General features: G+C 37.7%; 1 protein-coding gene across 1 annotated transcript in view; it reads right to left on the reverse strand.

Moving 5' to 3' along the window:
* Positions 1-18324, reverse strand: part of M1AP (meiosis 1 associated protein) — a 118976-nt gene that overhangs the window by 65898 nt on the left and 34754 nt on the right. Inside the window, exon 4 of the mRNA XM_007496883.3 lies at positions 17755-17935. Coding sequence (XP_007496945.1) covers positions 17755-17935 — 181 coding nt within the window. The remainder of the gene's footprint in view (positions 1-17754; positions 17936-18324) is intronic.

An 18324-nucleotide genomic window follows, 5' to 3' on the forward strand; every position in this document is an offset into this window, starting at 1 on the left:
TTGATGTATATTGTAACCTGATTTCACCTATATCCAAATATTGGAATGGGATGAGACGAAGGAATTTATTCCCTTTGTCTACTCCTAGGGGTTGTTCTGTTCATCCCCTAATGACTTGATTCAAGAGTTATAATTGTATTAAATGAGCAAACATTATACTAGCTAAAGATGAGAAAAGTTGATCTTTGAGACAGATTAGGAACCCGAGCTCCAGAAGCAACACACATAATACCCAGTGTTCAATAAACAAAGATCCCAGCTATAGGTTAAGGACTCATTATTTGATGAAAACTGCTGGGAAAACTAGAACAAGTTCTGATAGAAATTAAGTTTAAGGGCAGCTAGGTTGCACAGTGAATAGAGTACCAGCCTTGAAGTTGGCAAAGACCTGGGTTCAAATATGACCTCAGACATTTCCTAGCTGTGTGTGTTAACCCCAACTGCCAAGCCCTTGCCTCTCTGTCTTAGAGTTGTTACTAAGATAGAAAGCAAAGGTTACAAAAAAAACAAAAGAAAAAGAAACTAGGTTTAGCTAACATTTCAAATTGCATACCACAATAACTCCTACATGGATACACGAACTAGTTCTAAAAGGTTATATCATACATAGAGGACCAGAGAACAGTATGGTTACAATAAGAAGGGAAATAGTTAATTAGGAAAACATCATTGTAGAAAGTTTCTCTAATAAAGGTCTGATACTCAAAATATATAGAGAACGAATCCAAATATATAAGAATAAAAATTGTTCTCCAGTAGTTCTCCAAATGGTCAAAAGATATGAACATAAAGTTTTCTTACAAGAAAAGCAAGCTATTAACAACCAGATGAAAAATGCTCTCAGTTATTAATATAGGAGAAATGCATTAGTAGAACATCTATGAGGTTCCATCTCATACCTTTAAGATCAGTAAAGATGGTGAAAAAAGAAAATTACAATGGCTAGAGAGGAAGTGGCAAGACAAGCCATTGGGGACCTATCTGTATCTGTATCATATCTGTAGAGATATGAATTGGTCCAAACATTCTTGAGTTCATTTTGGAATTAAACTCTCAAAGCCACTAAACTGTGCAGATCCATTTACCTAGGGATACCACTATTAGGCCTACCCCCAAAAAAAGCAAAAAGGAAGGGCCCATATGTATAACATTAATCACCATAGCTAGCATTTAAAGGGCACTTTAAGCTTTGCAAGGCTTAGCATATGTTATCTCATTTGTTGCACTTTTTTTTGCGGTAGAAAAGATCTGAAACTAAGGGATGATCATTATTTGGGGAACGGCTAGACAAATTTTGGTGAGCAATTTCCATGCTGAATACTGTACTGTAAAAAAACAACTGACCAATGAAATTACCAATCATAACCTCTGAGAACCAGTGATGAAACACACTTCCTACTTCTTGATTCTTAAGTGACAGGCTAGAAATGTGAAATGAACCACACGTCTTTAGACTCAGTCAACATATGAATTTGTTTTGATCAACTATTAACTTGTCATATTGGTAAATTTTTTTAATAAGTTTTATTTTGAGGAGGAAACTCCACTTGAGGTGGAGGCAAGGAATAAGAGGATAAATACATGCTCCTTTCAAAAAAGCATTAAGGAAGCATATTTTAAAAAAGGAACAGAGATACTGGGAAGATGGCCTCTTAGATGCAGGAAAAGTCCAGACCTCTCTCAAAACCCTTCCACACCAATCAAAAACAAAGTGCTTCGAGGGGACAGAAAACCAAATCTAACAACAGGACAGAGCTGGGGGGGGGGCCCTCCTGTTGGATTCAACTTAAAAGGTATGCCCCAAAAAAGCCTGAATTCTTGAATTGTTGGGTTCAAGGGAAACCCTTCCCCTACCTACTGTGCTGAGTCTCCAGCAGTCCCTGGATTCTATGGGCAGGCAAGGGCGCTAGTCTGGAGGGAGTGCCTTGCCGGCACAGCTGTTCCAGGTTCAGGGCATTGAACACAGATGGCAAGGAGGCAGCTAGAGGAGAAGCACAGATAGGGCAGCCTAGTTGCAGTCAAAACATTCCATCTTGCCCCTTCCCCCACTTTTTTGGCCTCAGGGCACATACAGCTCTGAAGATCACCTCCACCTGGACTTAATCTTATCAATAGGGCTGATAAGAAGCTTTCAGAGGCTAGGGAAGCTCAATCTCCAACATCCCTTCCCTCATAGACTAGGATGAGAGCCTTGCTGATTAAGCTCTGAGGGTGAAGGCTACAACCACTAGAGAATACCCCAATAACAGGGTGGGAAGCCCAGTTCCATTTAGCCTCCACACCTTTACATACACCTTCAGCTTCTGTTGCCAGCTGGAGAAGATCTGACCTCAGGGTTCATTAATACCATCGATCTAACCTAGTTAATCAGCATAGCAGAGAAGAAGCCCCTTCAGGAAAGAATAGCCCAAACCCCTAGATGCAGCAAATAATCAGAGGAGCAAGATTACAGTCAATTACAGGGGGGAAAGAAGGAAAAATATGAGTAAACAACAGAAAAAGAAAAAAGAAATTACAATAGAGAGCTTCTATCCAGGTAATGAACAAAGAGCAAATGGAACAGAGGAGGACCAAGGAACACCAAGCAAATACACAAAAACTCCAGCAAACTGGGAAAAGGCTTTGGAAGAACTCAAAACACACTTCAAAAAACAATTAAGAGAGGCTGAAGACAACTGGAGAAAGAAATTAAAAAGCAAAATAAGTCATCTGGAAACAGAAAATAGTGTCTTGAAAGCCAGAATTGACCAGCTTGAAAATGAGGCAAAGAAGGTAAAAGATGATCTACAAAGAAAATCAGAACAGAAGGAGGATGACCAAAAAGCCAGGGATGAAGTTCTGTCTTCAAAAATTTGTAAGAATTAAAATAGTATATGCCATAAACTGTAATAGTTAAAATAGTTGTGGCATAAACTGTAGTGATTAAAATAGTGGAAGATATAAATTGTGATAGATATAAAGAGTGGATGAGTAAGTTGTGACCGCAGGAAATATGTTTTCACTACAGTATTTTGTTTTTAAATCAAATATAAGGTGGTCGCCAGGGAAACATTCCCAATTATTCAAATATACCCAAGTCAGCTGGATTTTATAGAGATTTTAATTAATACAAATGAGGAACTAAAGAAAAGGAGAGAAAGAGAGAAAAAGGGGAATAATGAGAAAAGGATAAGCCGGCCCTGGTCAGTCCTGGCCAACCCAGGCCTAAGCCCTAAGAGAAAAGATCAGTCAGTCCTTAATCACTCACCACAAGATCTGTCCAAGCAAGGATTCTAGTGACACCAGGCCAGCTCCAACTCAGCTGACTTCACTAGCTCAATCCTCAATCTGAATGTTTCAGAATCTCTCGAGCTCCTATCTGAGCTCCTATTTAAAGGGCATTTTCTCCTATGTCACCTCCCCTAAATCCTTACATCTACCAATCACAGTAGATGTTTTTCAAAGGACAGACCATTTTGTATTCAATACTACAATTGTAACCCCCCAATGTATTGTACAATGTAACCCCCCACTTCCTCCCTCTCTTGTACTGCTTCACTCCCCACCAGACCGTTTGTTACGCTTCTACACCCCTATAGGGTGCAAATCTATTCTCTGCCCCCAATGGATTGGATTGTTTTTCCCTCTTTGAGTCACTTTCAAAGCACATAAAAGTTGAGTATTTCCTGTCTCTGACCTCTTTACCCTTCCAGTGTATTGGTGTTCTCCCCCCTCCCACCATGAGCTTCTTTATGACATATAAATTTACCCCATTTGTTTCTTTTCCCATTTCTTTTAATATTAACCCATTTTAAAGCTCTAGTTATATATATATGCATACTCATGCGTATGTATTTTTGCATGCGTATATCTATATACCTATTTATGTCTTGTCCTTTCATCCTATACAGTTTGTTGTTCTTCCCTCTAAGTATACTTCTTTTTGCTGCCCAGGTAATAACAACAGTTTTTAAGAGCTACCAATGACCTCTTTTCTTATAGGGATACATATCATTTTAACTTATCGAGTCTCTTAAAATTTTTTTTGTTTTTGTTTTTCTTTTTTCCCCTCTTTTTAAATTACCTTTTGATGATTCTCTTGAGTTCTGTGCTTGGACATCAAATTTTCTGTTCAGGTCTGGACTTTTCTTTACGAATTCTTGAAATTCTTTTATTTTGTTAAATGACCATACTTTCCCCTGTAAGAATATAGTCAGTTTTGCTGGGTAGTTGATTCTTGGTTGTAGACCTATTTCCCTTGCTTTCCAGAATAACGTATTCCATTCCTTTCTTTTTTTTCAGTGTGGATGCAACCAGATCCTGAGTTATCCTCACTGTGGTTCCTTGGTATCTGAATGACTTCTTCTTGGCAGCTTGTAATATCTTTTCTTTGGTCTGATAGTTCTTGAATTTGGCTATAACATTCCTGGGTGTTGTCAGTTGGGGATTAAGTACAGGAGGTGATCTGTGGATTCTATCAATCTCCACTTTTCCCTCTTGTTCAAGGATTTCGGGGCAGTTTTCTTTAATAATTTCCTGTAATGTAATGTCCAGGCCTTTTCTTTTGTCATGGTCTTCTGGTAGGCCAATAATTCTTAAATTGTCTCTCCTTGAACGATTTTCTAAATCCTCTGATTGACATTCACAAAGACTGACCACATATTAGTGTACAAAAACATGGCAAAAAAGTACAAAAGAGCAGAAATAATAAATGCAACTTTTTCAGATCATAATGCAATGAAAATAATAAGTAGTAAAGGTATATGGAGAAGCAAATTAATTGGAGCAATTTAATTTTAAAAATTAATTGGAGATGAAATAATTTGATTCTCCAAAATTGGTTAAAGACCAAATCATAGAAACAATTAATAATTTCATTGAAGAAAATGACAATGATGAGACATCCTATCAAAATCCATGGGATGCGGCCAAAGCAGTACTCAGGGGGAAATGTATATCCTTGAGTGCATATATTACCAAAGTAGGGAGGGCATTCAATGAATGTGGCATGCAAATCAAAAAACTAGAAAGTCAACAAATTAAAAATCCCCAGATGAAAACTAAGTCAGAGGTTTTAAAAATTAAAGGAGAAATTAATAAAATTGAAAGTAAAAGAACTACCGATTTAATAAATAAGACTAGAAGCTGGTACTTTGAAAAAACAAATAAAATAGACAAAGTACTGGTCAATCTAATTAAAAAAAGGAAAGAAGAAAACCAAATTAATAGTGTCAAAGGAAACAGTAGCACCTCTAATGAAGAGGAAATTAAGGCAATCATTAAAAACTATTTTGCCCAATTATATAGCAATAAATATAACAATCTAGGTGATATGGATGGATATTTAAAAAATACAAATTGCCTAGATTAACAGAAGAAGAAATAGAATACTTAAATAATCCCATATCAGAAAAAAAATTGAACTAGTCATCAAAGAACTCCCTAAGAAAAAATACCTAGGACCAGATGGATTCACAAGTGAATTCCATCAAACATTCAAAGAACAACTAATCTTGGTATTTTGCAAACTAGTTGACATAATAAGCAAAGAAGGAATTCTACCAAATTCCTTTTATGACACAAATATGATACTGATTCCAAAGCCAGGTAGGTAAAAAACAGAAAGAAAACTACAGACCAATCTCCTCAATGAACATAGATGCAAAAATCATAAACAGAATACCAGCAAAAAGACTCCAGCAAGTGATTACAAGGGTTATTCATTATGATCAGGTGGGATTTATACCAGGAATGCAAGGATGGTTCAATATTAGGAAAATCGTCCATATAATTGACCATATCAACAAGCAAACCAACAAAAATCCCATGGTTATCTTAATAGATGCAGAAAAAGCCCTTGACAAAATACAACACTCATTCCTATCGAAAACACCAGAAAGTATAGGAATAGAAGGACCTTTTCTAAAAATAATAAATAGTATATATCTAAAACTATCAGCAAGCATCATCTGCAATGGGTATAAATTAGAAGCATTCCCAATAAGATCAGGAGTGAAACAAGGATGCCCATTATCACCTCTATTATTTAACATTGTACTAGAAACACTAGAAGTAGCAATTAGAGAAGAAAAAGAAATTGAAGGTATCAAAACAGGCAATGAGGAGACCAAGCTATCACTCTTTGCAGATGATATGATGGTCTACTTAAAGAATCCTAGAGAACCAACTAAAAAGCTAGTGGAAATAATCAACAACTTTATTAGTAAAGTTGCAGGATACAAAATAAACCCACATAAGTCATCAGCATTTCTATATATCTCCAACACATCTCAGCAGCAAGAATTAGAGAAATTCCATTTAAAATCACCCTAGACAAAATAAAATACTTAGGAATCTATCTGCCAAGACAAACATAGGAACTATATGAAAACAACTAAAAAACACTTTCTACATAATTACAATTAGATCTAAATAACTGGAAAAACATTAATTGCTCATGGGTAGGATGAGCTAACATAATAAAAATGACAATCCTACCCAAACTAATTTGCTTATTTAGTACCACACCTATCATACTACCAAGAAACTATTTTACTGAATTAGAAAAAAACAATAACAAAGTTCATTTGGAAGAACAAAAGATCAAGAATATCAAGGGAAATAATGAAAAGAAAATGTGAAGGAAGGTGACCTAGTAGTACCAGATGTTAAACTGTATTATAAAGCAGTGGTCATCAAAACAATATGGTACTAAGAGAATGAAAGAAGGATCAGTGTAATAGACTTGAGGTAAGTGACCTCAGCAAGACAGTCTATAATAAATCCAAAGATCCCAGCTTTTGGGACAAAAATCCACAACTTGATAAAAACTGCTGGGAAAATTGGAAGACAGTATGGGAGAGATTGGGTTTGGATCAACATCTCATACCCTACACCAAGATAAACTCAGAATGGGTGAATGACTTGAATATAAAGAAGGAAACTATAAGTAAATTAGGTGAACACAGAATAGTATACATGTCAGATCTTTGGGAAAGGAAAGATTTTAAGACCAAGCAAGAGTTAGAAAAAATCACAAAATGTAAAATAAAGAATTTTGATTACATTAAATTAAAAAGTTTCTGTACAGACAAAACCAGTGTAGAAGGGAAGCAACAAATCGGGAAAAAAATCTCTTATAACAAAAACCTCTGACAAAGGTCTAATAACTGAAATTTGTAAGGAGCTAAAGCAATTGTACAAAAATCCAGCCATTCCCCAATCAATAAATGGGCAAGGGACATGATTGGGCAATTTTCATATAAAGAAATCAAAACTATTAATAACCACATGGAAAAGTGTGCTAAATCTCTTATAATCAGAAAAATACAAATCAAAACAATTCTGAAGTACCACCTCACACCTAGAAGATTGGGTAATATGACAGCAAAGGAAAGTAATAAATGTTGGAGGGAATGTGGCAAAATTGGGACACTAATACATTGCTGGTGGATTTGTGAATTAATCCAACCATTCTGGAGGGCAATTTGGAACTATGCCCAAAGGGCGATAAAAGACTGTCTGCCCTTTGATCCAGCCATACCACTGTTGGATTTATACCCCAAAAAGATAATAAGGAAAAAGACTTGTACAAAAATATTTATAGCTACACTCTTTGTGGTGCCTAAAAATTGGAAAATGAGAAAATGCCCTTCAATTGGGGAATGACTGAACATATTGTGGTATCTGTTGGTGATGGAATACTATTGTGCTCAAAGGAATAATAAACTGGAGGAATTCCACGTGAACTGGAACAACTTCCAGGAACTGATGCAGAGTGAAAGGAGCAGAACCAGGAGAACATTGTACACAGAGACGGATACACTGTGGTACAATTGAACATAATGGATTTCTCTACTAGCAGCAATGCAACGATCCAGGACAAATCTGAGGGACTTATGAGAAAGAACACTATCCACATTCAAAAGAAGAACTGTGGGAATAGAAACATAGACGAAAAACAACTGCTTGATCACCTGGGTTGATGGGGTTGATGGGGATATGATTGGGGCTGTAGACTGTAGATCACCCTAGTGCAAAAATCAATAATAAGGACATAGGTCTTGATCAATGACACATGTAAAACCCAGTGGAATAGCTCATTGGCTACAGGAGGGGGCAGGAGGAGGGAAGTGAAAGAACATGAATCTTGTAACCATGGAAAAATATTATAAATATATTAATTAAATTAAAATGTCCAAATAAAAAAGAAATTGAACAGAAAAAACAGAAGAGGGTCCAGAGGGCAACAGCAGGATAGCTTAGAACTAATTAAAAAATTAAAAAACAAACTATATATGATGAACTGTGTCTCATAAACAATCTTCTTTTTCTGTTCTTTCTCATACAGAAATATTCACATTTGCTGGTGTTTTTCAAGTTGAGAATAACAAAGAGAATTCTAAAAAGTTTGAGAAAGAAAAGTTTCATGGAGAAAATGGCAAAATGGCATCTAAGACAGGTCCTAAAGGAAAAATCATAGAAGCAGGGGCTGCTAGGTGGCTCCCAGGCCTGGGTTCAAATCTGTCCTCAGACACTTCCTAGCTGTGTGACCCTGGGCAAATCACTTAACCCCATTGCCTAATCCTTACCACTCTTCTGCCTTGGAAAAGATATTTAGTATTGAATCTAAGACAGAATATAAGGGTTTAATAAAATCATAGAGGCACAGATCTAGAACTTGGAGAGATCTCAAAAGCAATCTAGTTCAACTTGGATTTTACAAATGGTCAAACTGAAGCTTAGAGAGGTTAAGTGACTTGCCTGAGGTTACACAAGTAGTATGCATCACACATGGAATTTGAATACAGATCCTCTGACTCTACAGTCAATGCTCTTCCCATTAGATTTCTACAGAAAGAGGTGTGGAGAAGTGCATTCCAAGGTTGAAAGATGGTCTTTGACAATGTATAGAAGCAGAAATGGACAGAATGGCATTAGTGGCTGCAAAATCAAATGTGTGAAAGGAAGCAGCAAGAAATATAGCTAGTGGGCGGAGTCAAGATGGCTGCTTAGCAAGTGGCAAAAGTTCAGACCTTGGAAGATCCTTCCTTATCGATTACAGACTGAATGCTCCTAGGGCACCAAAATTCAAGCTGAGCAACAGGACAGAGGTGGGGAACCCTCCTTCTGGACTCAAATCAAAAGGGATGCCCCCCAAAAGCCAGAATCCGAGAATACTCGGGTCTAAGGGGAAGGCAGAGGGAAGGTCCCAGGACCCCTCCCCCCCAACCGAGAGGGCTGGGCCCCCAGCGGCAGCGGGAACCTCTGAGCTGGCAAAGGTGCTGGTTTGGAGGGTCTACCTTGTGAGCAGCGGGATGCTGGGCACTTAGTGTCCAGCGTGGACAGCGGGGAGGAAGCCAGGGAGAGACAGGGCTCTGGCTGGGTCCCTCCATCAGGCTTCAGTCTCACCATTGCCTCGGGGCACATCCAAACCAATCCAGTTGAACATAATCCCATCAGAACTCCTCAGAGCTCAGGGTGGTGGGCAAAGGCACTGGGGAACCTTGCGGACAGCGGAGAAGCAGCTGGAGAGAACTGGAGAGAGTCTGGGCGGCCCAGCCTTCCAGGAGTCTTTGGCCTCAGAGCACATACAGCCCAACCCAGTTGAACGTAATCCGATCAAAATCCTCCAGAGGACAGGGAAGCTAATATTCCTCCCCTAGAGACTGTACCAAGAGATCTGACAAAGCTCCAAGAGGGGAGACTGACAGCCCCAAAACAAAAAAAAATGAGAGGAGCAAGAGCACAGACAAATACGGGGAGCAAAGAAGGGGTAAACCTGAGCAAACAACAGAAAAAGAAGAAAGAAATTACAATAGACAGATTTTGCACAGGTAATGAGCAAAGAGCGAACGAAACAGAGGGGGAGGGACCAGCAAAGGAAAAATCAGAAATCCCAGCGAATTGGATACAGGCTTTGGAAGAACTCAAAATGCAATTCAAAACACAATTAAGAGAGGCTAAAGACAATTGGGAAAAGAACTTAAAAACTAAGATAAGTCATCTGGAAACAGAGGCACTTGAACTAAAACAAGAAAATGGTGTCTTGAAAGCCAAAATCAACCAGCTGGAAAATGAGGCAAAGGAGATGAAAGATGGAAGATGAGGTGAAGAAGATGAAAGATGAGAAAAAGGAGATGAAAGACGAGATAAGGAGGATGAAAGATGACCTCCAAAGAAAATCAGACCAAAAGGAAAAGGACGACCAAAAATCTAAAGATGAAATCCAGTCTTTAAGAACCAGAATACAACAACTAGAATCAAGTGAGCTCACAAGGGAGCAGGACACTATAAAATAAAACCAAAAGAATGAAAAAATTGAGGAAAATATGAAGCATCACATTCACAAAACAAAGGATTTAGAAAATCGTTCAAGGAGAGATAATTTAAGAATCATTGGCCTACCAGAAGACCACAATAAAAGAAAAAGCCTGGACATTATTTTACAGGAAATTATTGAAGAAAACTGCCCCGATATCCTAGAACAAGAAGGAAAAGTGGAGATTGATAGAATCCACAGATCACCTCCTGTACTTAATCCCCAACTGACAACACCCAGGAATGTTATAGCCAAATTCAAGAACTATCAGACTAAAGAAAAGATATTACAAGCTGCCAAGAAGAAGTCATTCAGATACCAAGGAACCACAGTGAGGATAACTCAGGATCTGGCTGCATCCACACTGAAAAAAAGAAAGGCATGGAATATGATATTCCGGAAAGCAAGGGAAATAGGTCTACAACCAAGAATCAACTACCCAGCAAAACTGACTATATTCTTACAGGGGAAAGTATGGTCATTCAACAAAATAGAAGAATTTCAAGAATTCATAAAGAAAAGTCCAGACCTGAACAGAAAATTTGATGTCCAAGCACAGAACTCAAGAGAATCATCAAAAGGTAATTAAAAAAGAGGGAAAAAAGAAAAACAAAACAAAACAAAACAAAATTTTTAAGAGACTCAATAAGTTAAAATGATATGTATCCCTATAAGAAAAGAGGTCAGTAAAATAAGGGTGGGAACAAGGGGGACTGTTCAAAAGCAAACATTGGTGTAGAAGGAAATAGTGAAAAAAGAAAAGGCAGGAAAAGGAGCAGAAATCAAAATGCTGGGAAATACACAGCTAGTAATCATAACTCTGAATGTGAATGGAATGAACTCACCCATAAAATGCAAGCGAATAGCAGAGTGGATTAGAATCCAAAACCCTACCATATGCTGTCTACAAGAAACACATATGAGAAAGGTAGATACACATAGGGTGAAAGTAAGAGGGTGGAGCCAAATCTATTGGACATCAACTGACAAAAAGAAGGCAGGAGTCGCAATCATGATATCCGACAAAGCCAAAGTAAAAATAAATCTAGTTAAAAGAGATAGGGAAGGTAATGACATCCTGATAAAAGGCAGTATAGACAGTGAGGAAATATCTGCACTCAACATGTATGTACCAAATGTCATAGCATCCAAATTTCTAAAGGAGAAACTAGAGGAACTCAAGGATGAATTAGATAGAAAAACTATACTAGTGGGAGACCTGAACCTTCCTCTATCTGAACTAGATAAATCAAACCAAAAAATAAATAAGAAAGAGGTAAGAGACGTGAATGAAATCTTAGAAAAATTAGAGTTAGTAGACATGTGGAGAAAAATAAATAGGGACAAAAAGGAATATACCTTCTTTTCTGTAGCATATGGTACATTCACAAAAATTGACCATGTATTAGGGCATAAAAACATTGTAAACAAGTGCAAAAGAGCAGAAATAATAAATGCAACTTTCTCAGATCACAATGCAATGAAAATAATAATTAGTAAAGGAACATGGAGAGGTAAATCAAAAATTAATTGGAAATTAAACAATATGATTCTCCAAAACCAGTTAATTAAAGAACAAATCATAGAAACAATTAATAACTTCATTGAAGAAAATGACAATGATGAGACATCCTTTCAAAACCTATGGGATGCAGCCAAAGCAGTACTCAGGGGGAAATTTATATCCTTGAGTTCATATATTAACAATTTAAGAAGGGCAGAAGTCAATGAATTGGGCATGCAAATTAAAAAATTAGAAAGTGAACAAATTAAAAATCCTCAGATGAAGACTAAATTAGAGATCCTAAAACTCAAAGGAAAAATTAATAAATTGAAAGTCAAAGACCTATTGATTTAATAAATAAGACTAGAAGCTGGTACTTTGAAAAAACAAATAAAATAGACAAAGTACTAGTCAGTCTAATTAAAAAAAGGAAAGAAATAAACCAAATTGACAGTTTCCAAGATGAAAAAGGATACCTCACCTCTAATGAAGAGGAAATTAAGGCAATCATTAAAAACTACTATGCCCAATTATATGGCAACAAATATGGCAATCTAGGTGATATGGATGAATACTTACAAAAATATAAATTGCCTAGACTAAAAGAGGAAGAAATAAATTACCTTAACAACCCCATTTCAGAAAAAGAAATTGAACAAGCCATCAAAGAACTCCCTAAGAAAAAATCCCCAGGTCCAGATGGATTCACAAATGAATTCTATCAAACATTCAAAGAACAACTAATCCCAATATTAAACAAACTATTTGACAGAATAGGCCAAGAAGAAGTTCTACCAAATTCATTCTATGACACAAACATGGTACTGATCCCAAGCCAGGCAGGTCAAAAACAGAGAAAGAAAACTATAGACCAATCTCCCTAATGAATATAGATGCAAAAATCTTAAATAGGATACTAGCAAAAAGACTCCAGCAAGTAATCACAAGGGTCATCCACTATGACCAGGCAGGATTCATACCAGGAATGCAAGGATGGTTCAATATTAGGAAAACCATCCACATAATTAATTGACCATATTAACAAGCAAACTGACAAAAATCACATGATTATCTCAATAGATGCAGAAAAAGCCTTTGATAAAATACAACACCCATTCTTATTGAAAACACTAGAAAGCATAGGAATAGAAGGGCCTTTCCTAAAAATAATAAACAGTATATATCTAAAACCATCAGCAAACATCATCTGCAATGGGGATAAACTAGAAGCCTTTCCAATAAGATCAGGAGTAAAACAAGGATGCCCATTATCACCTCTATTATTTAACATTGTACTAGAAACACTAGCAGTAGCAATTAGAGAAGAAAAAGAAATTGAAGGTATTAAAATTGGCAATGAGGAGACCAAGTTATCACTCTTTGCAGAAGATATGATGGTTTACTTAAGGAATCCTAGAGAATCAACCAAAAAGTTACTCGAAATAATCAACAACTTTAGCAAAGTTGCAGGATACAAAATAAACCCACATAAGTCATCAGCATTTCTATATATCTCCAACACATCTCAGCAGCAAGAATTAGAAAGCAAAATACCATTTAAAATCACCCTAGACAAAATAAAATACTTAGGAATCTATCTGCCGAGACAAACACAGGAACTATATGAACACAACTACAAAACACTTTCCACACAGCTAAAACTAGATCTAAACAATTGGAAAAACATTGATTGCTCATGGATGGGATGAGCTACCATAATAAAAATGACAATCCTACCCAAATTAATTTGCTTATTTATTGCCATACCCATTGAACTACCAAAAAAATTCTTTACTGAATTAGAAAAAACCATAACTAAGTTCATTTGGAAGAACAAAAGATCAAGGATATAGAGAGAAATCATGAAAAAAAATGCAAAGGAAGGAGAACTTGCAGTCCCAGATCTCAAACTATACTATAAAGCAGTGGTTATCAAAACAATTTGGTACTGGCTAAGAGACAGAAAGGAGGATTAGTGGAATAGACTGGGGGCAAGCGACCTCAACAAGACAGTATATGACAGACTCAAAGACCCCAGCTTTGGGGACAAAAATCCATTATTTAATAAAAACTGCTGGGAAAATTGGAAGACAGTTTGGGAGAGATTAGGCTTAGATCAACACCTCACACCCTACACCAAGATAAATTCAGAATGGGTGAATGACTTAAACATAAAGAAGGAAACTATAAGTAAATTAGGTGAACACAGAATAGTATACATGTCAGACCTTTGGGACGGGAAAGATTTTAAAACCAAGCAAGACTTAGAAAGAGTCACAAAATGTAAAATAAATAATTTTGACTACATCAAATTAAAAAGTTTTTGTACAAACAAAACCAATGTAACTAAAATCAGAAGGGTAGCAACAAATTGGGAAACAATCTTCATAAAAACCTCTGACAAAGGTTTAATTACTCAAATTTACAATTTATCAATTGTACAAAAAATCAAGCCATTCTCCAATTGATAAATGGGCAAGGGACATGAACAGGCAGCTCTCGGCCAAAGAAATCAAAACTATTAATAAGCACATGAAAAAGTGTTCTACATCTCTTATAATCAGAGAGATGCAAGTCAAAACAACTCTGAGGTATCACCTCACACCTAGCAGATTGGCTAACATGACAGCTATGGAAAATAATGAATGCTGGAGGGGATGTGGCAAAGTAGGGACACTAATTCATTGCTAGTGGAGTTGTGAATTGATCCAATCATTCTGGAGGGCAATTTGGAACTATGCCCAAAGGGCGATAAAAGACTGTCTGCCCTTTGATCCAGCCATAGCACTACTGGGTTTGTACCCCAAAGAGATAATAAGAAAAAAGACTTGTACAAGATTATATTTATAGCTGCACTCTTTGTGGTGGCCAAAAATTGGAAAATGAGGGGATGCCCTTCAATTGGGGAATGGCTGAACAAATTGTGGTATATGTTGGTGATGGAATACTATTGTGCTAAAAGGAATAATAAAGTGGAGGAATTCCATGGAAATTGGAACAACCTCCATGAAGTGATGCAGAGTGAGAGGAGCAGAACCAGGAAAACATTGTACACAGAGACTGATACATTGTAGTACAATCGAAGGTAATGGACTTCTCCATTAGTGGCAATGCAATGTCCCTGAACAATCTGTAGGGATCTAAAAAACACTATCCACAAGCAGAGGATAAACTGTGGGAGTAAAAACACGGATGAAAAGCAACTGCTTGACTACAGGGGTGGAGGGGATATGACTGAGGAGAGACTCTAAATGAACACTCTAATGCAAATACCAACAACATGGAAATGGATTTGAATCAAGAATACATGTGATACTCAGTGGAATAGTGCGTCGGCTATGGGAGAGGTGGTGGGAGGGGGGGAAGGGAAGAAAAGAAAATGATCTTTGTTTCCAGTGAATAATGTTTGGAAATGAACAAATAAAACAATGTTTAAAAATAAAAAGAAATAAAGCTAGCAAGGTGGGATGGGGTCAGTCTTTGGAGTCTCATTCAATGCCAGGCTAAGGACTCTTATTCTATAGGTAACAAGCACAAGTACAAGAAATGAAATACTGGTTGTTAATTCATGAACTGGCAAAGTGAGCTCATCAGAAATGATCCTGTCAGGGATCAAAGTTTATTGATAGGAATTCAGATTTGGAAAGGTCCTTGGAGATCAGTGAAGGCAATCCTCTATTTTACATAAGAGGAAACCAGTCATATTTTCTCTTATTCAGTTTTTGGCCCATGAACACAATCATCATTCCATCGCATTCCTCCTCCTATAAACTCCTCATAAAGTGGAAGACTGAAGTAGACCAGGCACGTAATGAGAACCGAGGAAAACAAAGGAGCAGCTTACACAAGTACAGGACCTGTCCAAGATGGATACACTGAAAGATTGCCTCAGTGGACTGCCTGTCTAACAGCATCGTGATTTGGGTACCAGGTCTTTTTTCTCTAGTTTATTTTTTCATTGTGGATAGCTAGGTTGCTCTCTTTTGAATAATTCTGGATGTTCTGGGTTTTGATTTAATCAATTATCACATACCCAAAGAATTGGGTTGTCTGGAAAAATCAGTCATGAAGAGAGAATCCACTATTTTCATTCTAAGAAGGATATCTATTCTCCATGACAATGACAAACTCCTCCGGTGAGTTCCTAGTTTTTCTTAAATATTTTAGTTTGAACGTATAGCTCTTTCTGTGATAAACTCATAGAAAGCTAACAGAGAGGAAGAAATTCATTGTCTTAACTGTGGTAAAACAATAGGAAACAAAAAGAAAGAAATATTTTGAGAATTGTCACATTGCAAATGAAATTCAGTTTGTGGTTTACTCCTTTGCAGGCTCAATACCCACTTTGCTGTATGAAGCCGGGGTAAGGATGACCTAGAAAAGATATTGCTGACAAAGAAGGTGTTTCTGAGAGGTTCCCTGCCTGGTTCTCAGCACAAGCCAACCATTTGTTGGCAGGTAGCCCAGGCTGCCCTGCAGCCCTGTTATTCTCTCTCTATCCTATCTTCCCACCTAGACTGTAAGCCTTTTAGTGTCTTCCTTGAGATTCTTTCTATTCTCACCTCTTGTACACAGTAAACACTCAGTGAATGCTTGCTGATCTTGCGAATGGTTGTTGACAAGGAAGCAACAAACCCACTGACTCATTTCCTGAGTCCAGGCCTCAGGCAAGATGCCCATTTTTGAGAGGCCCCTCTTTCATGGAGGGACTTGGACCAGCTACAGCACCAGGCTGGGGTGTCACCAGTGAGAAAATTATGCCTGATCTTCAAGAATCCTCTATAGGGCATCTGAAGACAAGGTTGCTGTTGTCTAGTCATTTCCATTGTGTCTGACTCTGTGACCCCATTTGAGGTTTTCTTGGCTGAGATATTGGAGTGGTTTGCTATTTCCTTTTCCAGCTCATTTTGTAGATGAGGAAACTGAGGCAGAGTTAAGTGATTTGTCCAGAGACACAAAGCTAAGTAGTATCTTGAGGCTGGATCTGCACCCATGGCTGGGGCTAATAAGGAACCTTATAGTAATCCTGATTTTGCTGCTACATTCCTCCCCACCTGATATCTGCCTGAGTTTGATGAGCTGGTAAACAAAGAAAATTTCCATTGGATATGAATGATTCATATCTCCATCTACTAGAAGGCAAGAAATGGGGCAATATACCAGGAGGTAATTCAAGAATAGTAAAACTGAGTAGTGTAGTGTGGTATGGTGGGAAAAGGCTGAATTTGGTATCATGGGATCTGAGTTCATATCCTGGCTCTGCTTACTACCACCTATGTGATTTTGGACAAGCTCCCTAACCTCTCTGGTTCTCTTTAGTTTCCTTAAACATAGGATAAGAGGGTTATAAGGGGATTAGTGCAGATGACCTCAAAAGTCCCTTCTCTTTCTAAATCTATGATTCTTAAATAGTGGCAAGCACACTGGAGAGAAATCACTTGGGATAGTGCCTTGGGGGGGTATGTCCCTTCCCCTCCCTGTGCTCAAGACCCTTATAGTAAAATGAAAGGATTGGACTAGATAACACTAAAGATCTCTTCCAGCTCTAAAATACATGTGATAATACATGTATAATCCAGATTGAATCACCTGCCTGCACAGGGAGAGGGAAGGGAAAGGAGAAAGAGAGAGATAAGTTCAATCATATAACTTGGGAAAACTTATGTGGAAATTTGTTACTACATGTAAGTGGTAAAAAAAAAAATCTAAAATACTGGATTTCTGTGTTCCTATTAGTCTATTCACTTTCCCATGAAATAATGAAAAAGTTAGAGTGAAAATAATGAATCAAGTTGAAATCAAAATCCATCTTTCTGATAAAGGGAACACCTGCTTGAATCATGACAGCAGCTGCAGGGCCCATCATGTAGACACTGAGAGATCCCAACTGAGTCATTCTTACCCCCAAAGCTGGCTCCTCAGCACTGCCACCCTTTCTTCCCGTACTCACCATCGCTGCCAAACTCTTCAACAGGGTCTTGGCTGGGTGATGAATCCATTGACTCCAAGGCATCTCCTTTTGAGATCTCAGTGACTTGCAGTCTCCGGAGGCTCACTATATCTGTGTCTTGCAACTCTCCCTCCAGCTGTTTAACAATCTCTTTTCCAGGTTGGCAGGTCAGAACTGTTATCTGAAGAGAAAACCAGAAATCACCAGGTTCTCTTCTCCCCCTCTAACTCCCTCTAACTGGGATTATTTGTATTATTAATCATTAGATGGATTAGCCTCTGTTACTTTAGCCTTGCAAACAGTTACAGGCCTGGAGCCAAAAGACAAAGTGCTAGAGGAAGGGTTTTGAATCCCTTTAAAATTAGAGCTTCCTCAGCACACTACAGCCCCAGCTGATTAGCCCCATCTAAGGCTATTTCCTACTATCCCAGAGGGGTGGTACAGCATATGATGTATTACACAGGGCAGTAGTAAGGCCTGGATTGAATTCCCATCTCTGACATTAGCTGTATGGCCACAGGCAAGTCTGCTGGGTCCATTTCCTCATCTGTAAAACGGGTGTAATGCTAG

This window comes from Monodelphis domestica, chromosome 6, assembly GCF_027887165.1.
Source record: "Monodelphis domestica isolate mMonDom1 chromosome 6, mMonDom1.pri, whole genome shotgun sequence".
Classification (NCBI taxonomy): domain Eukaryota; kingdom Metazoa; phylum Chordata; class Mammalia; order Didelphimorphia; family Didelphidae; genus Monodelphis; species Monodelphis domestica.